The 22,647-nt window shown below is 34.6% G+C and overlaps 2 protein-coding genes across 4 annotated transcripts; both read left to right on the forward strand.

Moving 5' to 3' along the window:
* Positions 1-4,771: 4,771 nt before the first annotated feature.
* LOC132636657 (uncharacterized) lies at positions 4,772-11,952 on the forward strand. The gene is made up of 2 exons (XM_060353619.1): positions 4,772-5,257; positions 11,444-11,952. Exons 1-2 carry the CDS (start codon positions 4,972-4,974, stop codon positions 11,815-11,817), a joined length of 660 nt encoding a protein of 219 aa, XP_060209602.1. The 5' UTR covers positions 4,772-4,971; the 3' UTR covers positions 11,818-11,952.
* A 722-nt stretch (positions 11,953-12,674) lies between these two features.
* Positions 12,675-21,607, forward strand: LOC132636658 (fimbrin-5-like). 3 transcript variants are annotated; one of them, XR_009581389.1, is made up of 14 exons: positions 12,675-13,325; positions 14,114-14,284; positions 14,870-15,108; positions 15,540-15,711; positions 15,816-15,854; positions 16,161-16,229; positions 16,319-16,435; positions 17,382-17,593; positions 18,622-18,777; positions 18,856-19,055; positions 19,925-20,082; positions 20,156-20,339; positions 20,424-20,515; positions 21,076-21,121. XR_009581389.1 is itself a non-coding variant. In XM_060353620.1 (14 exons), exons 1-14 carry the CDS (start codon positions 13,239-13,241, stop codon positions 21,232-21,234), a joined length of 1,968 nt encoding a protein of 655 aa, XP_060209603.1. In that variant the 5' UTR covers positions 12,677-13,238; the 3' UTR covers positions 21,235-21,605. The 3 variants fall into 3 exon arrangements, 2 of the variants coding, with proteins under 2 accessions (XP_060209604.1, XP_060209603.1); XM_060353620.1 differs by having other exon boundaries at positions 12,677-13,325; positions 20,156-20,252; positions 21,076-21,605; XM_060353621.1 differs by lacking the exon at positions 20,424-20,515 and having other exon boundaries at positions 20,156-20,252; positions 21,076-21,607.
* Positions 21,608-22,647: the final 1,040 nt, after the last annotated feature.

Below are 22,647 nucleotides of genomic sequence, written 5' to 3' on the forward strand. Positions count from 1 at the left end.
AAGTTGTTTCTACGGCTCGAACCCGTGACCTCGTTGTCACAGAGCAGCAAAGTACCATCTTTATAGTGTGAAAAAAATCACTATGGCATATAACTCCGGTATCATCCTAATCACCAAGCTATCAGGATGATAATTTTTGCTAACAATTACAACAATGGTGACAACTTATTTATCCTATCAGTCTGTGATGAATCAAGACATGCATATTGATGTAGATTATTAGCTTCATTCGATATGTTTCTTCACTTTTTTTCTTCTTCTTATCTTATTTCATTTATTTGGGTGAGTAATATACTTGTGCTTTTAATGGATCTATACTGTCACTTCACTCACTAGCTGGCTCATCTTAACTATAATTTCAGCTAGAATTATTGGCCGCTTTTGTGGTTGTCATGAATTCAATTTCACACTGGCTTACCTAGGTGATGGCTAGGTTACAAAATAAATAAAGGCACTTTATGTCTTAAAATATCTGCTTGCTGTTAATGTTGCTTTAAACAAAAAGCAATGCATACATATACTTGTTTTTTTGTGTGTATGAGTTCAACTTATATACATTGAAAATATAAGAAATCTTTCCAATATTAAATTCATTCAAACCCTTGCAGTCTTCGGTTTGTTGGTTTCGGGAGAAAAAACTTCTTTAATATTTGAATTAGGCTAGTTTCCACTTTCCATGCTATACAATTAAGCACTGAATGGCTTTCTTCAACAGAAGAACAAATTAATAGTAAATAATAAAATAAAATGACCACGACAAAATACCATCTTTATAGTGTGATCACTAAGGCATATCAGTAGGTGTAGGTGTTACTAATGTTAGTATATTTCCTTTACTATTATTAGTGAAGGGGTTTTTCCTTGGTGGACGAAAATCTCTCTTTTTTCTATTCCTATTAGATGAGTCAGAAACTAAAATTCTTATTTACTGTTGAGTAATAATTCGAGTAAGATTGTAAGAATAAGCCCTTCGAAAGCTTAATGCAACTCGAAGAATTTTTGTTCTGCGTCTCCGAGCTATATATTTCACACAATATATGTGGATTAGACTTTTAAATAATTTTTATCTGATTACAATTTTTCTAAACTTTTGGAAACAAATTAGAATATTACTTTTATGCAAATCATAACTCTACAACCTCTTCCTTCTAGAACAAGGGAGCAAAATTCAACATGTTTACAGTTTACTCGTTCTGAAAAATATACTATATTATACCTAAAGGAGGTCTTGCCACCACAAAAGAATGAGCAGACCCTTATAGATTGTATCTGAACTTACGGAAAGAGATGCTTTATGTTAGCAACAAAAGTCTAAGCTTATAATATTGTTGATCTATAACGATTGCATAAAAATAAATGAGAGATAATGGTCAAAAACACAATTTAAGTATCACTTTTTTGTGAGTTTCATTTGAGCTGAAAGGTGTTTGCCTTTTTTATTTGAATTATCACCAGTTATTTACAAAAACAGACCTGAACAATCAAGTGTTCGCATTTCTTACCTGAACTATCACCAATTATTTATCAAAACACACCTCGACTAGTATCTGATAGTGTTGGAAATCGCAAATAAGTGATACTTCAGATGCGTTTTTGACCATTATGTCTTAATTATTTTTTAATTGTTCAATTAATTTCTTGATCCCCATGGAATGCCATTTGACACCATTTTTAAACAAAAAGAGAGAGAATGTACACCACACACCATCATATACTAGTCAAAAAACGTGTTTTGATAAATATAATTGGTGATAATTTAGGTAGAAAACGCAAAGACCTGATAGTTCAGGTAGGAACTCACAAAAAAATGATACCCGAGGTATGTTTTTTTATCATCATCTTAAAAAATAATTGTACAATTTTGCACAAAATCAAATTTTGAAATTTTCTTTTTTAAAATAATATATTTAGTGAATAAATATAATTCACCCGATATTAATCAGAAATTTCAAGTTCAAAGTTTGTTTTTAGGGCAACTTACATAAATATACCCTTCGATCATTTAGTTTACTAAACATAACCGAAGTATACACTAACTATACACTTCAACAAAAGTTTTCGCGGTCAAATATTTAGTCTTGTAAGCTCTATTTCATTTGTAGAGTTAACCCGCGACTTCTCAGATCTCCAGTATAAATAGTACTCACTCCGTTTCAATTTATATGAACACATTTGACTGGGCACGATATTTAAAAAAGAGGAAAGACTTTTGAAACTTGTGGTTCAAAATAAGCCTTGAAAATTTGTGTGACTGTAAATCATTCATAAAGTGAATTTGTTTCCAAATTAAGAAAGAGGTCATTCATTTTGACACGGATTAAAAAGAAAATACGTTCAAATAAATTGAAACAGAGAGGAATATATATATATATATATATATATATATATATATATTATATGTATATTTACTAAAAACTATGCATTCTGTAAACTAGACGTCAAATGCTATTTGATTGTAAGTTTTTCATTATTTTAATCGGGAGCACTCCAAATCTGAATTAAGTCAATGCGTTCAGATTACATAATGGTTTATTTATATAAAACAAAAAAGTAAAAGAAGGCCTTGCCCTTGCCGACGCTAGTTTTTGCCATACAAGTCTAACCGCGTGACACAAAAACCTAAGTGTGTACCACCACTTGCGCATAAAGGTACAAGCAACAAAAAGTCATTTGAATCTTAGCGATTTTAAATTGGGAAAAGGTGCAAATATACCCCTCAATTTTGTAATTTAGAGCAGATATGCCCCTCGTTACAAAAGTGGTGCATATATACCCTGCCGTTATAACAATGGTGCAAATATATCTCTGCAGTTACAAAATGGTGCAAATATACCCTTTTCAATAACGGAATTTTTTTAAAAAATCATTTAATTTTTTTTTTAATTAAAAAAAAAGTCTACCTATATTTTCTTTAGTAGACATAATTTTCTAAAGCCACATGGTAATTTTTTTTTGGTGTGTCGGGTCTGGTAAGTTTCAAAAAATATCTCCGTGACTTTAAAAAAAAAATTAAAGTCATTTATATTTTGACTTTAATTTGACTCCTTTTTTTTTTTTTGGTACCATTAGAATACTTTCTTATCCTACATGTGCTTTGAGATCGTACTCGATTAAATAAATATAGTTGCATGAAGTAGCATAAGTGCTAACCTGATTTTAAAAATTAAAAAAAATTAAAAAAAGCTAAATCGTTAGGTTATTTCGAACGTCAAGCATCTGTAGATCTACTAGTGATGAGGTATACATAGGTGGAAATAGACTACGTTAGGTTATTAGGAAATTTTTTATTTTCTGTGATTTTAATGAGATGCCGTACCGTATAGCCAACCTAACGTAGTCTATTTCCACCTATGTATACCTCATCCCTAGTAGATCTACAAATGCTTGACGTTCGAAATAACCTAACGTTTTAGATTTTTTTAATTTTTTTTTTATTTTTTTTTAATTTTTAAAATCAGGTTAGCACTTATGCTGCTTCATGCAACTATATTTATTTAATCGAGTACGATCTCAAAGCACATGTAGAATAAGAAAGTATTCTAATGGTACCAAAAAAAAAAGAAAAAAAGAAGAAGTCAAATTAAAGTCAAAAAATAAATGACTTTAATTTTTTTTTTTAAAGTCATGGAGATATTTTTTGAAACTTACCAGACCCGACACACCAGAAAAAAAAATTACCATGTGGCTTTAGAAAATTATGTCTACTAAAGAAAATATAAGTAGACTTTTTTTTTAATTAAAAAATAAATTAAATGATTTTTTAAAAAATTCCGTTAGTGAAAAAGGTATATTTGCACCATTTTGTAACTGCAGGGTATATTTGCATCATTTTTGTAACGGCAGGGGTATATATGCACCACTTTTGTAACGAGGGGCATATCTGCTCTAAATGGCAAAGTTGAGGGGTATATTTGCACCTTTTCCCTTTTAAATTTATCACGTAAAATATTTAAATTATCAATTCATTAAATATAAAATGATTTTTTTAAGACACACTAAAGAGAAAATTAAGACACTTAAATTGAGACAGAGAGAGTATATGATACTTAAAGATTTTATTATATAATATTTAATTAAATTTTAATTAAGCGCGTGATTTTTTTTAATGATACATATAAATTCTTGACTGAATAAAAAAAGGACACGACGCATCCCTAACCCAACTTTAAGTGCTTTTAAATTGAGTCAGAACCAATTAAATGTTATGTGTTTAATCTAAATTTAATTAAAATATTATATAATTGTGTTGATAATAGATAATAAAGGGATAATTTTAAGTCTGAAAATAACGTTAGAGCTAAATTTGAATCTATATATAAAAGAAGGATATTTTGAGCCATTTCTAATAGACTAAGTTAGTTATCCCACCCTCCTATAAGGATAAATTAACACTACGTAAGGAATAACTAATTTTGAAATTAGTTATACTGTGGTTTTATTCCAACTAAACATGAAATAAACTCATATCAAATTTAATTCAGAGGTTATTTATCCTTTATCCCTCGTACCAAACGAGCCTTAAAGATTAAAGGATGTGGTGCAAAGGATGAGGCTGCTTCTCCCTTAATCAGAGGTCTCGAGTTCGAGTCTTGAGTATGAAAAAATACTTTATAGGAGTGCTTTTCTCAGAAATTGGCCCTATACAGCGTGAACCTAGATATAGTAAAACTCCAATATAGGTACCAAACACCGAGCGGGCAAAAAAAAACTATTATGGAATCTTCCACCCTTTTCTGCTAATTAATATAAAAAAAATGACATGCCTTGCCGACGCTAGTTTTAGGCGTGATAAAAAGTGTATAATCACAAACAATACCACCTGTACACTCTTCCAGAAAAGAGGAAAAAAAAAAAAATTCAACTCCCCTTTTTGACCAAAAATCTTGTACAAAAACCCTCTTTAAAACCCCTTCAAGTAAATTTGAAATCACAAAAAAAAAAAAAAAAAAAAAATTTGGTAGTATTATCAAAATGTTACCTCAAGTGCAACTTCTATTCATGGTGGTGTTCTTAGAAATGGCATTGATTTTGCTGTTTCTGTTTAGAACACCTTTGAGGAAACTAATAATCATGACCCTTGATCGTGTTAAACGAGGACGTGGACCGTTGATTGTTAAATCTGTAGCTGCTACTGTTCTTGTGATTATGATTTACACTGTTTATTCTATTAGGGAATTGCGGTCTAGGCCTACTGATTCTGCTAATCCAACTGATCAAATCCTTCTTGCCCATCAAATTCTTGAAGCTGCTCTTATGGGTATGTTGGTTTTTGCAATTCTTGAATTTTTTTTGGGTTGTTTCTAGAATTTTGTTTTATAGGTATGTTTCAATTTGCATTTTTTGGGTGTTTATTGAGTTGTTTGTACTGTTTCTGTTCATTGGTATGTTTTATTTTGCAATTTTAGGTGGTTCTTTGTAGAATTTCATTTCTGATCAATTTGGGGTGGAGGGTGGGGGTTTGGGTGGTGGGTGCTTGTGGGGTGGGGGTGGAGGTGGGGGTTGGGGGCTTTGGGGTGGGTGCTAGATGGAGGTTGGGTTGGTGGGTGGTGGGGGTGTTGGGGTGGAAGATGGGGGAGGTGGGTATTTTCCGAAAAATGTTTTCCACCGACCGACTGAACATGAAAAATAAATAAGTAATTCACTTATTTTCTAAGAACACGTTTTCCTCCATATCGAACACACCCTTAACTTGGTAACATGTCAGAATGTTAGCTCAAGTGCAACGTCTATTCATGGTTGTGTTCTTAGAAATGACATTAATTTTGATGTTTCTATTTAGAACCCCTTTGAGGAAACTGATAATTATGACCCTTGATCGTGTTAAAAAAGGACGTGGACCGTTGATTGTTAAATCTGTAGCAGCTACTGTTCTTGTGATTATGATTTATACTGTTTATTCTATTAAGGAATTACAGTCTAGGCCTACTGATTCTGTTAATCCAACTGATCAAATCCTTCTTGCCCATTAAATTCTTGAAGCTGCTCTTATGGGTATGTTTTGTTTTGCAATTTTTGAACGTTTTTTGTAGAATTTCATTTATGATTAGTCCATGGGTATGTTTCTATTTGCATTTTTGGGTATGTTTTGAGTTGTTTGTAGAATTTCATATGATCAATTCTCAGGTAGGTTTCTACTTCCATTTTTTCAACGCTTTTTTGGGGGTTTTATAGAGTTTGTTTATGATTAGTTCATGGGTACAACAACAAGAAGATACCCAGTATAATCGCACAAGTGGGGTCTGGGGAGGGTAGGATGTAAGCAGACCTTACCTCTACCTTTATGGGTATGTCTCTTTTTTGCATCTTTGCATTTTGGGTTGTTTGTCGAATTTCCTCTTATGATTATTTTAAGCAGCAAAGTGAACAAGTTAGTATTGAGTGTGAATATGTGATTCTAACCTTAGGGGCTTGAATCTTTGCACTATTCAATTAGATTATCAGAACCCAAGAAGAATTGGATAGAATTAGAGTAGTAGTAGTGAACCCGAGTAAGGATTCGATACCAAATTAACACTAGCAAGTTATGAAGATTCATTCTTAGACTCGACAATAGCATAGCAAAAAGTACTGAGGGGAAACATATAGAAGGTACTGTACTTCAAAGCAATCCAACTATCCAGATAAGATTCTAAGTAGAAGCGAAAGAAGGGCAGTAGGAGACACCCGATATCTCACGAGGGGGTTTTCTCCTAGCTAATGCTTGGCAACCACCTTTACTTCATCCTAAACTTTTTGCTAATTGCAATGAGATTTATCTATTTATAGCAGTACTATGACCCTATGCCGATTAGGACATTATACAAGACATTGGACTTTGCACATTCCGGCAGGTTTCTGAATTGGACAGACAAACACATCCAGAGAGATGTGTGCTGCTCAAAAGATTTCCAGATGCGAATATATTTGTGCTTATTAAGTTAGCATCGTAAGGCTGCTTTTCCTGATGACAATGAAATGCTTTAGATTAGATGCGATAATACCCAGCTGGGATGCGATGGAATCTCTAAATGAGTTGATTTCTTTTAAAGTTTGGGCCTGTAATAAGTTAATTCCTTCAAGCATCGTTCCAAGCTATCTTCCATGAGTTCATGGGTCTAATAGCCATCTTGGTTCCAAGCTCTCTTGTCCTTAGACCTCCACTTGGAAAGATTTTGCCTCCCCAAATTCGCATCAGTGGGTTACTTTGATTCTCAAAGAGGATTGAGGCAAGGCGATCCACTATCTCCTCACTTGTTTCTTTTAGTTATGGAGGTGTTGAGTCAGATGGTTAAAACTGCTGTGAGAAACGGTTGGATTAAAGGATTTAAAATGGAGGGTCATTCAGGAAACTCTATAGAAATTTCCCATAGTCTTTGTGCTGATGATACCTTGGTGATGCGCGAGGCTGAAAGAGAACAAGTGCTGCACATGAGGGTGGTTTTGTTGGCTTTTGAAGCAGTGACTGGATTAAAAATCAACTTGGCCAAGAGTTCCATGTTTTCTCTGAATGTCGACAGGGATATTACTATGCTGGCTGATATCATGACAGTGTTATCAAAAGCGAAAAGCGCAAAAAAGCTCTAAGGTCAGCTAGGGCTTTAAGCGCAAGGCTCAAATAAAGTGCGGGCTTTAATGAAAAAAGGTGCAATGGTGCAAAAAGACAAATATATATATATATATATATATATATATATATATATAAATAAAGGGCAGCCCGGTGCACTAAGCTCCCGCTATGCGCGGGGTCCGGGGAAGGGCCGGACCACAAGGGTCTATTGTACGCAGCCTTACCTTGCATTTCTGCAAGATATATATATATATATATGTTTAGACCAAGACTAATAATAACAAGCATGAATGACAAATATATGGACAAAGAAAATGTAAAAACATTACGCTAAAGTGAAATATAAATTATCTAGTGTCACCTCTTCAAGAGAGGCTCATTGGCAAGGAAAAATATGTCTAGCCTTGATGATGACACTGAAGCGCACATAAAGCGGGGCGAAGCGCTCAACCTGTTTTGAGCCTCGCTTCAGGGCTTAAGCGTGCCTTAGACAACACTGTATGATGGGTTGCAAGATTGAAAAATTTCCTTCCACCTATTTGGGATTGCCTTTGGGTGCTAAATTCAAAGGCAAATCTGTGTGGAAAGGTGAAATTGAGAAGTGTGAGAAAAGTTGGCTCCTTGGAAGCAACAATATCTATCATTTGGGGGCAGATTGACATGAGTAAATAATGTTCTCGATGGCATTCCTACTATCTAATGTCGCTGATTCCTATGCCAGCTAGTGTGGAGAAGAATGTTGATAAGATTAGAAGGAAATTCCTATGGGAAGGCAATGCAGAAAGGAGGAAATACCATTTAGTTAAATGGAGCATTGTGACAAAACATAAGAAAGAAGGGGGTTTGGGAGTTAGAAATCTTAGAGCCCATTATCAAAGCTTGCTAAGTAAATGGCTATGGAGGTTTAATGATGGGAAAAAAGTTCCCTGGAAAGAATTGGTAGAGGTGATTTATGGAAGAGAGGGCTTTTGGGCACCTAAAAGAGTGGAGACTCCAGACTTTGGGAAGATAATTGGGATGGTTACGGTTTGCTGAAAAATCAATTTCCCAATTTGTACAGATTGACCTATAATCCAAAAGTCCTCTTAGCTGATATATTTATTGATTCAGGATGGAACTTTCAGTTCAGAAGAAGTCTCTTTGATAGAGAAATGCAAGAAGTTGATTTATTTATCCAGAAAATGCAATCAGTAGTGTTAATTCCAAATAGAGAAGATAGCTTAATCTGGGAAGGGGGTAAAAGTGGCTCGTTTACTGTCAGCTCATTTTATAAAATTCTAAATGCCATTCAGCCAGGGCAAGCATAAAAGTGGCCTTGGAAGATGATCTGGAAGGCTGCAGTCCCAACAAAAGTTGGTTTCTTTGGGTGGCTAGTGTCTCATGTTGCTTGTCTAACGCAAGAAAATTTAAAGAGAAGGGGTTGGAAAATGTGCAGCAGATGCCTACTTGTGTGAGAAAGCTTGTGAATCTGTGGATCATATCTGTGCATTGTGAATTTACATGGCAGGTGTGGACCATGTTCATATCCAACTTTGGTATTCAGTGGACAATTCCTATGACGTTCAGGCACGTGTTACGAGTGTTGGGAAACTGCATGTCCCGATGCATCCCTAAAGAAGATCTGGAGAGCCATTCCTATTAGCATAGCTTGGACTATATGGAAAGAAAGAAATTTGAGGTGTTTTGAAGGCAAAAAGGAGCAGTTGCAATCTGTGAAATATAGTTGTTTGCACCAGTTGTATTATTGGAAGGATGGAAATGTTGTTATGAATTTAGATAATATGGTGGACATGCCAGACTACTTAGGTTTCTAATGTAACCTGAACTGCTTTTTTCTTGTACATGATACTTTTTTGTAATAAAATCTCAAAAAAATCATATCAGCCATAAAGTAGTAGTGGGTGCAGAAATTATTTGCACCCATTGATAAAATTCTAGATCTGACCTGGTTTAGAGATTTCTTAAACAAAGAACTTATATATTTCTAGATGAGAATGTCTTATATAGACATTTATGTTGTGTCAAACTTGTTAAGGGAACTGGGAGAGTTGCTGGAATGCACGTCTCTTCATTCTTCAATTAAAAGTGCGCATAGCCACATACAGATCTGAAGAGTGTTAATGGGACAATTTATTAAGACGGGAGCGGGAAAAAAGAGTATCCTTAGGACATATAGTTTGGTGGATCAGAATCATGCCTGAGGGCCGACGATTCAATTGAAGAGTTATTGTGATTCTGCTTGAAAAGTTCATTCATCTCGTTAAAAGTTGGTGGGTCTCTGAAGCTGCCTGGCAATGCACTTCTTCAAACAGGGTGCAATGCGGGAACTATCAGAAAGATAATAAATTTATCTTTTGTGCTAGCATGACATATGATAGTATAAAACAGGAAAGAATATATGGTTCAAACAGTGCCAGCTAACTTTCTTCCACACTGTTAGTACTATGTAACCCCCGGCTCCTCCAAGTTTTTCTGTTTGATTTGATTATCAGGATAAGTTACAATGAAGGTTTTGTGTTTTACAGTGTAAAACAGTGAAAAACTAGGGCAATGTATTGTTTTTTCCACCAAATGTGTTAAAATATGATATTAGAGACTTAAATACAAGATGGAGGGTGTTCTATTCTTAAAGGTGACTGATATGTTTGGACCTCAGACTTTCTTTTGTCCACCATTTCTACCCCTGTTGTCTTTTGGTGTGTCCTGCATCTAAATCATTAGCTCAGCTAAGGAATCAAGCACCCAATCCCCGTAATCTCTTGATATTTGAGGTTGTTGGGACATACATCTAGTTTTGGTGGAGTTATCAGGCGAGTATATTGGGGTTAATGAAGGGCATGAGGCGAGTATATAGGGGAACTGAAGGGCATGAAAACACCCGTACACAAGAAATACACCAAAAAGTAGAAAACCTTACAAAATGACATGCTTTTCTACCGAAGTCACCTAATCTTCTATACTAAATGGAATCTCGTGGGTGCATCCTCGTTTGGATCTGTATAAGTGGAAGTATTATTATCTAAGTCGAGTGTTGCTCAAAGATGAATTTTATAGTGGTGTAGTATTCATTGATTTTCGCCGTATAGCTTGAATGATCAAACTTGGTCTATCCACACATGACATGTGTCAACCCAATAGTTATTACCTTTTTGTTTATACTCATACATGCAGGGTAGTGGTGTAGTATTAAAGGCATTTATTGTTTGATGCCATTTTGTGGCTATTCGAGCTGTTGCTTCTGTTACGCGGACCCTTCATCTGCCTTGGCGTACCCTTGTCAAACAGGTGTGATAAAGGTGTGGATACTTCGTGCAGATCCTTCCAAATACACTAAGAATTAGCAAAAATTGTGGTACACTCATACCACTAACACCCGTGACCAATATGAACCTGTAAGTGAATGTGTAACATAGATTGTAGGTGTCACATGTGCTTTATTTTAGATCCTTAAAGGTTCCAGATTTAGCTAACATGTAGGGGCCACAATGGAAGAAAAAGATCCATATAGCTGATAGCTACTAGTTGAGGATAGGTGTTAGAATATGGATTTTTTTTTTTTTTTGATGAATACTACTATTATAATTATTTTAACATATTTTTGTCGTAATTTTTGACTTTTATTTTGTTTTATTTACATGAAATGAACTTAAATGAAGAAATGGGGATTCATATAGCTGGCCCCAACTTGTTTGGGACTGAGGCATAGTAGTTGTTGTAAAGTTTCCAGATGTGACATATGTTATGTTATTCAAATATATGATCTAATGATGGCACACTGCCTTGACATCTGATTTACATGCATAATTAAGAAAATTTGGCTGGTAAAATTCAGATTTCATGGTTTAGTCATCATCTGTTTGAAGGGACCCAAAGCAAATGCTTTTTGATTTTTTGCAGGATTTTCTCTATTCCTTGGACTGATGATAGACAGGCTACACCATTACATAAGGGAGCTTCGTCTACTGAGGAAGACCATGGAGGCTGTGAAGAAGCAAGATCGCACATTGGACAATGGTAAGAACGGCGAGGCCAGTACATTGAGGGATGAAATCTCCTCCTTGAGGAACAAGGTACAGCAGCTGGAATCGGAATCTGAGGCAAAAGAAAAGGAGGTGCAATCTCAGAAAGCAAATTCTGATGCTCTTAAAGGTCAGTCTGAAAAATTGCTGCTCGAGTACGATCGGTTGCTGGAAGAGAATCAGAATCTTCGCAGCCATTTGCAATCAGTTGATCAAAGCGTGTCACATTCTGATAACAAAAAGAACACATAGGATATAGCATACAATCTGTTTTGTGACTATCAACTCTAAAGAAGTGTGTTGTGTAAGCTTGTCTTTCTCGTCATGATAGATTCTTGTATAATGGTATCTATATTTCATAATCTTTTATTTTTCGATTATCCTAAACTGCCACCCCCGTGTTCTTGTTATTCACTGTGCTTGAAGCTGTGTTTGTGTTCTTGGAGGAGTGATTATGTACCGAGATTTTGCTTTTGTTGGAAGTTTTAGGTGGACATTGTTGAAATTAAAGATAATTATCTATCATGGTAAATTGATTTGGTTTGAACTTCGCGCGTGAGTAAATCTTTTTAGAGTTCTATGACATATTTTGAAACTATATTATCTTTAACAATGGTCTTTAGCTTTACTTTGTGCTAAGCTCTAATCACATGTCCAAAATTTGTTGAAATATATGAGGTGAACAATAGTCTTCCAAGTAATAAGATGTCTTGGAGATTATATTACTCTTTTGGTTTTTTAGATGGAGTCTTAGCTAATAAATTATTGGAGCTTTGCTCTCTACTATTTATACGATAGCACACTCCTAAAATAAAAAATTAATACGTATACTATTAATAGACTTTCAAAACCTCAGCTTTGAATAAAGTCGAACCTAAAATTTGAAGTTTATGAGTTTTAAATTTACCACCGAATTCATTGCTCATTTTAGTTATTGGGTACACAATTAATTGTCTAATACATATTTTATGATTTTCTAATATTGATATAGTGTCTAAGAAATTAATTAAGAAAATAGATTTTTTTTTTATTTGTATATTCTTTTCTTTTCACCGTATTTTTTGTACACTCCACTCCCCTGTATTCTTCGGATCTGGCAAAAATGCACGCTGACATCTACGTAAGAATGAATCCTCCATAATCTTTCTTGATTTACGTAAAAGTTGGTAATTTCTCCACCAATTAGTGTCATATCATTCATAAGAAAACTGCATGCAAACTTGGTTTACTCATAATTATCATAATCCCTCTATCCCAATTTATGTGATACTGTTCAGATTTTGAGAGTCAAACTTACTTTATTTTGACCGTAAATTCGGACATATAATTTCTTAACTTTTATATTTAGTAACTACATAAAAAGTACTATAAGTCACAGTGATTAACAATTTAAATTATTTAAAGGGCATACGAATAAATCGCTGTCAAAGATAATCTCGTTTGACTCTCGACAAACAAAAACCAATTAGTTTAGTTTCATGAGAAAACTGCATGCAAACTTGGTTTACTTATCGAAGGTCGTATCTTTTTGTGATTTGAATTGTCAATGAATCTCAATCTGCATTGTCATATTGCTGTTTTCTTCCTCGATTTGACGTATTTTTTTCGTGAACTTTCAGTTATTTGCTCAGTGGAGTGGGGATTAATTGATTTGCAAAAAATTTGAAGGAATAATGTCTAGTTTTGTTGGTGTTGTTGTTTCTGATCAATGGCTTCAGAGTCAATTCACTCAAGTCGAGCTTCGTGGCCTCAATTCCAACGTACGTCAACCTTCCTTTCTTTCCTTGTTAATATTGTTATAATTGATAAAGAATGCACAATGGAGAGATTCATCTGAATCCAATACTTTCGACGCGAAATATAAATTTATGTGTAAAAAATCTTTAGAATTGCAAGAAATAGTAGGTATGAACTTGTAAGTTTTAAAGTAAAATGTTGAGAATCTTAAAAGTTAAACTCATAAAGCTCAAATCCTGAATCCGCCTACGAGTAAGAGCATAAAACGGGTTTAAGAGAGTGAAATGGATATTGATAAATCATATAATCAACCTCAATTAGTATGGAATTTAGGCCTACCCAAAATTGTTGTTGTTGTTGTTTATTGTTACTATATATTTGAGTAAGAGCATGCAGCTCGTCGATAGAGTATTATGTGAAGACTGTTTCTCCTTTGGACATACTACAACAACAACGCCTCAATCCCGAGCAAGTTAGAGTTTGCTACATGAATCTTCACTGATCATATTGCTCTATTTAAGCTCATCTCTGACAACATTATAAAATAAATAAATAAATAAAAACATAGGTTGATCCAAAATTTGAACTTTACGAGTTCCGCATTCTAGGACAACAACCTAAAGTGTTAGTAACTGGGTTTTGAATTTAATTTTATACATTTTCAGTGGATTTCTTAATACATATACAGGTTTTAGGCAGAGCCAAACTCGTATCGTATAGCCTAGATCCGTCATCTATGAAGTATTTTATATTTTCTACCGGCATATAAATTTGTTTCTCATTTTGACTTGCTACTTTTAATTTGTTACAGTTCCTATCTGCAAGGAATCAATCTGGCAAGGTCACCTTGGGAGATCTACCACCTGTGATGTGCAAACTTAAGGCCTTCCAAGATATACTAAGTGATGATGATATTAAGGCAATATTGGCCGAGTCATCTTCTGACATGACTGAAGAAATTGATTTCGAATCGTTCCTTCGGGTGAGTATGAGATAATTTCATTGCATAATTGTTTCTTCAACTTTTACTCCAAACACTATTTCGTACTTCAAGAAAATGAACACCTTTGGCTTTGAAGAAGAGTTGAAATACATAAACTTAAAATGTTATGGCTAGTTAGAATTCAGGGTTCGTGAAGTCACTCTGATATGTATGCCTAGGCACTGGCTTTCATTTTCTTTGCATCATTATCGCGATTCTTTTAGTGTTGTGTGTAAATGAATGAAACATGGATCTTAATTAGGTGAAAGTCTTGGTCGTAGTTTAACGGCCTATCTTCAAATTGGGGCCAGTCTATTGAATTGAGTAGGGACCTCGATCTTAAGCTGGCTCCTCTGTGTCAAGCAAATGAAAGTCTTTCATAAAAATTCTCGTAGAATCGAGAATGAACTGTTCCCAATAATTAATTTTCGCTGACCATGTCCTCTCTTCTTGGTTATCCTTCTTTTTTTTCAATTGCTTATCTTTGTTTCTGCGTTTATTTTATAAGTTATATGTATCAGAGGTTGAGCAGAAGTTTTAAGGTGGAGGGAGAGAAATAACCATATGTTTGTATTTTGCTGGTAGGCATATTTAAATCTACAAGCACGAGCTACAGCAAAATTGGGTGATTCAAAAACCTCCTCCTCTTTCCTCAAGACATCCACAACCACACTCCGTCACACCATTAGTGAATCTGAAAGGGCCTCATATGTTGCCCACATCAACACCTTTCTCAGAGACGATCCATTTTTGAAGGATTTCCTTCCGATAGATCCGTCTACCAATCAACTGTTTGATCTTGCAAAGGATGGTGTTCTTCTTTGGTAAGTTTAACGGATACATTTATGATTATATTCTAGGACATTCATGTTTCTACTTATGACTTGTTTGGCCAAGCTTCTGGGAAGCCAAAAGTGCTTATTTTAGAAAGATGAGGTGTTTGGCCAAGCTTTTAGAAAAAAATAAATGGTTTTGAGTAATAGAAGAAGTTGTCTTTGAGAAGCTAAATAAAGTAGCTTTTCCCCAAAGAACTTTTGGAACATTGGCCAAGCATTAAGCATAAAGTACTGCTCTAATATTGGCAAAAGTGTTTTTTTAAGTTGATTAGCCAAACGCAAACAGTTACTCTCCAATAGCATTTTTTCGAAAAAAAAACTTTTCAAAATAAGCAAATTTTGGAAGTTTGGCCAAACAGGCTATTAATAAATTTTTCCTACATGTAAGTTGATTCATTTAACTAAATCATGTATTGCAGTAAGCTCATAAATCTTGCTGTCCCGGGCACAATAGATGAGCGCGCTATCAATACCAAGAAGGTTCTTAATCCATGGGAAAGGAATGAGAACCACACCCTTTGCCTCAATTCCGCAAAGGCCATTGGTTGCACGGTGGTTAATATTGGCACGCAGGATTTAATTGAAGCAAGAGTATGTGAAGTCTATGGTAGTTATTGGTAGATTTTTCTTATGCAAAACATCTAATTATCAATACCAAAGGTGCTGAAGTTTCTTTTGTTTTCTTATTGTCTTAGCCTCATCTGGTTGTCGGGTTGATTTCTCAAATTATCAAGGTATTTACTATTTTTATTATACTTTATCCATGTGCTTGTCAGATACATTGGAATTTCACCAATTCTTTTAGGGATTTTTTTCATTTTTGGCCCGTTGGCCAAATTAATTTCGGACGCTAGCCGAAATGTACAGAACCTATACACTGATTATAAATATTAGATGCATATTGTAAGTATATTATGTGTATATTTATTCTTAATATACAAAACCTGTATATTTGCTAGCTATTTTGTAAATTAGATCACCGAAAGGCATTGGACTGTAGTTATCTCATTCTTTTTACTGCTGTTGTTGTGGTAAATCAGATACAATTATTAGCTGATCTCAATCTGAGGAAAACTCCACAACTTGTGGAATTGGTGGAAGATAGCAAGGTGCAATAGTTTTCGGTTTTACCTCTTTGGTGCTTCTATCAAAAGTTTGGTGTTTGTGCTAGATTACATAATAGCAGTAACATTTGCAGGAAGTAGAGGAGCTTATGAGTTTATCTCCAGAAAAGGTTTTACTGAAATGGATGAATTTCCATCTTAAGAAAGCAGGATACAAGAAGGAAGTCACAAATTTTTCAAGTGACTTGAAGGTAAGAAATTTGTGCATGTTGTTATGAAATCACCTTAAAGGAATTGGTAACATGATAATTCTCTATGAACATTTGTCATTTTTCAAAAGTAAGTTTAAACTTGGATTCTTGTTACTATATTCTGCAAAATAATCCCAGAGCTTCCGGTTCGCATCTTTTTAACATATTTAAATCCGTAAAACCAAGTTTTAAAAAAATCATATGAAGCATAACATTCTTTCTTTCCGATCTTGTGTACAAACAGGCATTTTAATACCTAAATACGTTCCACGACCAGGGATAGGCTTGTTAATAAATTTGGAATTAGATAATTTTGGCGTATTTTGTTAAAGATTAATCTGCTCGCTCGTCTACGCTCCCCCTCAGCAAGTAATAATTAAAAAAGGATGTTTCCTTGCCTGCATTAAGATTTCAAACTAAAACTTGTCGGAAAAAAAAAAAAAAAGGAATCAATCAGAATCTTGAAAATACGTCCGAAAATCCTTATAAATTCTGGACTGTTTCCCCTGAGCAGTCAAGTCTGCTATATAAAACCGAAGACTTCCTTCAAGAAGATGTCGTTGAAAAGCATGGCGCGGATCGCAAACGGGCTTCAACTTGTCTTCAATAAAGTGATAAGCCACCTTTCGTATGTTTGAATACGGGGATTTGTCCAGAATGTGCGAAATATTCTCTTCCGACAGCATTAAATCAAAAAGCTTCTCTTGGACAAGCCCTTTTCTCTCTAGTACCTAAAGGTCAAAATATTCCACATCATAAATAGTCCTAAAATGAGGAACACTGATGGCAGAATCGAAATTACTTAAAAGTATTCTTCCAAAAGACTTGAACAACTGTTATCCACAGGAACATTAACTAATCTTGCTAGTCATTACTGTCTCCGGAAATCAGGAATTTTCCATATCTATTCTGATAATGTGGTTTTTTTCTCTATATTTACTTGTAGGATGGAGAAGCCTATGCTCGTTTGCTCAATACTCTTGCACCTGAACATGGTACGACCAACACATTAGATACAGAAGATCCAACAGAAAGAGCAAATTTGATTCTTGAGCAAGCAGAAAAACTAGATTGCAAAAGATATGTTACTCCAAAGGACATTGTTGAGGGCTCAGCAAACCTAAATCTAGCATTCGTTGCACAAATATTTCAACACAGGTCAGAATTAAGCATTTCATGTCCGCAGACTGATAACCTGAAATTGTTCTATCTTTCAGTAATTCTTTTGAGTGACGCCGATCCTTAGCTTCAATTTTAGTATTTGAATCATATTAATAATCCCACTGCATTATAAAGATATATTGCAAAAACTCCTCAAAAAGTTTAACAAACCTAGTCATTTGGACTAGTTAACAAGAGTTCCATAGAAAGCTAATGAATTATCTCGAGATAATATTCCAACTATTTCGGTACATATAAAATATGTTTTAGGTGCAACTTTTTTGCAGTTTAACATTTTTCTGGACCAATTTTTAGTTAGAATGGTGCATAAAGGGTGTCTTGGTTCAATTTTTGTCCTCATAATATTTTGAATCCTGAATAATGAAAACTCATGCATTTGACTATTCCTTTTGTGACAATTCTAGAAATGGATGTAAACTATTTAGCAATAAAGAAAAAAATTCACAACTAAAAACATGAGGTACGATACGTTGAAGCAATCAAGCAAACAACACTCAAAAGCTATTCATGCTCAGTATATATTACATTTAATTTCCTTGTGTTCACCTTTTGTGTGAGTCCTCAATTCAGCAATTTTGTTTATGCTTAATTTTTGTTTCCTTAATATCTTTCATTTTACTTTCTTCATCCGCATGACATGTTTATGCACTAGTGTGTAAATCAAAATCTGCATCAGCACGTATCCAAACTAAAATTGTCTTTTACTTTTTCAATTGAAAGATATACAATGTTGTTTGCAACACATTGTCTAGGAATGGATCCTCCCACTTGAGCAATCGATCCTCCCATCTCCTAGCTCTGACGCTCATTTTTATGTGATGCTTAATGCATAACTGCATGTTTCACCCTTTTCGCCACAAATCTGCAATTTAATATTATTACTTATTTTGTAATTATACGACCTCTCCTTTGTGGAATTAACTTCTGGATGCTTATGCTCGTCAGAGTTCTTATTTTTTTTTTTCTACTTTTTCCATCTATAAGTGACTTTTACTCTGGTATAGGAATGGATTGACAGCTGACACCAAAAAGTTGTCTTTTGCTGTGATGATGGAGGATGATGCTCAAACTTCTCGAGAAGAAAGATGCTTCCGGTTATGGATCAACAGTCTTGGAATCGATGCTTATGTGGATAATTTATTTGAGGACGTGCGAACAGGGTGGGTTATTACTTCTTTTATTGATATACTACTTTGGACTTCATAAATGTTGCTTGAAAATAATCCCTTCCTGTGCAGATGGGTCCTTTTGGAGGTACTGGACAAAATTTCACAGGGATTAGTTAATTGGAAACAAGCAACAAAACCCCCCATTAAGATGCCATTTAGAAAAGTTGAGAATTGCAACCAAGTCATAAGCATTGGGAAAGAACTGAATTTCTCCCTTGTAAATGTAGCTGGAAATGATATTGTACAAGGAAACAAGAAGCTCATACTAGGTAATGATGCTGTCGGAACCTCAGTTTACTCTTAAGTTACCTAAAGTAAACTTCCCCATTTCATGCTTCTGTATCAATCACACGTAAAATGCTAGCAAGTGCATGACAGGGCATTTTGCACAGGATATGTGCACTATCTGTTACTCCTTCAGTTTCAATTTATATGAAAGTGTTTGATTGAGCACGGAGTTTAAGAATAAAAGGAAGACTTTTGAAACGTGTGGTCTAAATTAAGTCTTAGATATTTGTGTGGCTATAAATCATCTAAAACGGGAAGTTTAAAGTCAAATTGTTACTAAATATAGAAATGTGTCATTCTTTTTTGGGTCCGACTAAAAAGGAAAGAGTGTCACATTAATTGGGACAGAGGGAGTAATTTTCTTCCATGTCAACTTGAATTTTCACGCTGTCGAGATTAGTTTAAAATTGTTGTACGTTCTGGAAAAAAAAAAAAAAAGGTTCTGCAGATATTAGAAAACTTAAAAATATGCATAAGGCTTATGTCTCCACTCCTAATGCATCATTTTCCTATCCTATTATTGAACTTAAAGATATATCACTTGACAATAGTTTTGCTGCAATTTAGTATCAGCTACATACATTTTCATCTCATCTTAATAATTGTGCATATTAGCACGACTTCCAATTTGAAAGAAAGGATTTAAAATTTTGCAAATATAAGTGATCGTTTTCGTCAATGTATTGCATGAAATGTTCATGCTTTATGCTTTGATCAAAGCTATCTTATTTACGCATTTCACATGTTCCAAAGGATTACACAAAACATGTAACAATGTACATCCAAAGTTAGTTATGCTTTTAATAGTATTTTATGGTTTGAAATGTAAAATCATTTTGTTCTTTCTCAGCTTTTTTGTGGCAGTTAATGAGGTTTTCGATGCTCCAACTGTTGAAAAACTTGAAGTTCCATGCCCTAGGAAAGGAGATAACAGATGCTGACATACTAAACTGGGCAAACAGTAAAGTGAAGAGTGCAGGGCGAAGATCTCAAATCGAAAGCTTTAAGGTAATGAACAAAACTTTGACCCTGCTATTATCACTTTCTATTTCATGACACGTGAGATATTTTGTTTTGTTAGGACAAAAATATATCAAGTGGGAAATTCTTTCTTGAACTTCTAAGTGCCGTGGAGCCGAGGGTCGTCAATTGGAGCCTTGTTACCAGGGGTAAAACGGGTACTCGTTCAAAACTCAAGGATTCATAAATCTTCAAAAATAGAAGAGTTCGTAGACTCTCCAACCCGTCCCAATAAATAGATTATGGTATATAGGAAAACTAGGAAGCAAAGATTTCCTTATCTTTTTGGCCACGTTAAGATAGTATTGATGTCTCTAAATGAATTGCAGATGAGGATAAGAAGCTTAATGCAACTTATATAATCAGTGTAGCACGAAAACTCGGGTGCTCCATCTTTCTATTGCCAGAGGATATAATAGAGGTAAGAGATCAGATTGACAGAATCCAGTACCTTTTTCTCAAAATCGGCATTTGCATCAAAAAATCCAATTATCAAGAACCCAATAAGTTGGGCTTTTATATCCAGAACCCATAAACTCAAAATTCTAGCTCTGTTTCTAGTCAGAAGAAAGATTCTTGTGAATGCCATGAAAAGTCGGCATGCTTATATCGTCTAATCTTAGTTAAAGATATACCTATTGGATTAGTCATCTATTTCTTTTTTACAGCTTGCATTTCTTATCAAGAAAGAGATGTTTGCAATTCCTTGATTGGAACTTAGGAGCTCTTCGATGCAACTAAAAACTCAAGACTATAGTCTAAAGCATTTTTATTAGTGCCATGTAATAGCACAACCATTGCCACTTTGCTCAACATCAATTCGATAGTTTCTCGGTTATCAAACTTCAAGAGACGATAAGTTATTTCCATCGATATCTTGGCTGCCTAATAGTTGAGAGACACGCCATATGAGTTCAATAAATATATGTATATAAAGATTCAACCATTTTTCTTGAAATTAAATCAACTTTTACCACTCAGGTGAACCAGAAGATGATGTTGACACTCACAGCAAGCATCATGTACTGGAGCTTGCAAATAAAGACAGAAAATTCAGAGTCCAGCCCTGCAGAAAACAACGGTTCTGATGCATCAGGCCCTGATGGCGACAATGCTTCCACAACTTCTGAAGTGGAATAGGAGGCGGAAAAAGAAAGATAGGATTTGAAGAAACGAAATAGATTATTTTTGTTGTAAGGTTTCTTTCTGATGTGGTCCTCTGTTTTGCTTTCAAGAGGACATGTCAAGTGAAGTTAGTTAATAGGGCAGTCACTTAAATTCATTCTTTAATACGCAAACCCGGTGAGGGTGGGAGCTGGGAAAAGGGAAGACAAGTAATTGTACATCTTTGTAGAATTATTAAGCTCCTTCGATTTTAAAAATACAACTATTTTGTTCCCATGAGAAACTCGTTGAGTTTCAAATGTTAATCTTAAGCCACTTTCAGATATGATTGAATAAACTCTTCTTTTTTCTCTGTTTTTCATGATTTGGTAATTGGCAGCAAAATGGATCAAGTTCACTCTGTTCTGTATTAATGGTGCCACATCAGTTATGTATCTGTACTCAGTATGAAGAATAATGCACGTATTAGTGTTACCTTCATAAGATCCTCTAAATGGAAAATATGCTCCTTAAACTATTTCTTGTTTCGTTTAACCATCTACCTGTTATCTCACATTACTATACGTTTATCATGTATTGAATAGAAATGCAAGATCGATGTTTTGTTTGTTTGTTTGTTCATCTCATATATTAGGATTCCTCATTTTAACTTTCATCTTTGAAAAATGTTCTTTATGAGATAAAATTATTGGCACAACAAACACGTTTCCTTTGGAGGGAGGGCAGTCCTGTGTGCACTCTACTGTTGTGGATCCTGCAAAATCTACATTGAACCACATTTAGAAGGCAGTCTCCGGTTTCTTTTGTAGAGAAGCTCATGGTAAATTCAAGTACCACTAGTAGTGTTGGAGTTTCTCTTTGTTTTTATCAGGAAGGAGGAGTTGGTTTTAGATCAATTCATGACGTTTGTTTGATGTTTTCTGTCAAGAATTGGTTGAGCTTTAGAACTTAGGATTCACTGAAGCCAAATACTGTAAGAGATCAGACCATGTAGCTAATATTTGGGACTATGGGCAATCACACATATGAAGGAAGTTGATGGAAATTAAGTCAGAATGGACTCCAACTAGTACTGGCATATTTTCTTGTAAGTCAGCATATCAGGTACTCAGGTAGAGAAGAGGTACTTCTTTCACTGCAAAGAAAATCTGGCACAAGAGGTTACCTTTTAAAGAGTCATTCTTTATGCTCAGAATGTTGAAGAAAAGGCTACCAACAGATTATGTTATTAGAAAATTTTGGTGAAAATGGCCTATCCAAGTGATACGTGTTACGTCCCGTATTTTTATACATTGGGACAACCCGGATTAACTATGATAATTCAAGGCCAAGACCATTCCGGGAATTGAAGTCGGGACTTTTGACCATTTGATTTTTTATTTTGAGACATAAGTTATATATGAAATTGATGGCATTGAACACTTAGGA

This window comes from Lycium barbarum, chromosome 4 (assembly GCF_019175385.1).
Source record: "Lycium barbarum isolate Lr01 chromosome 4, ASM1917538v2, whole genome shotgun sequence".
Lineage (NCBI taxonomy): Eukaryota > Viridiplantae > Streptophyta > Magnoliopsida > Solanales > Solanaceae > Lycium > Lycium barbarum.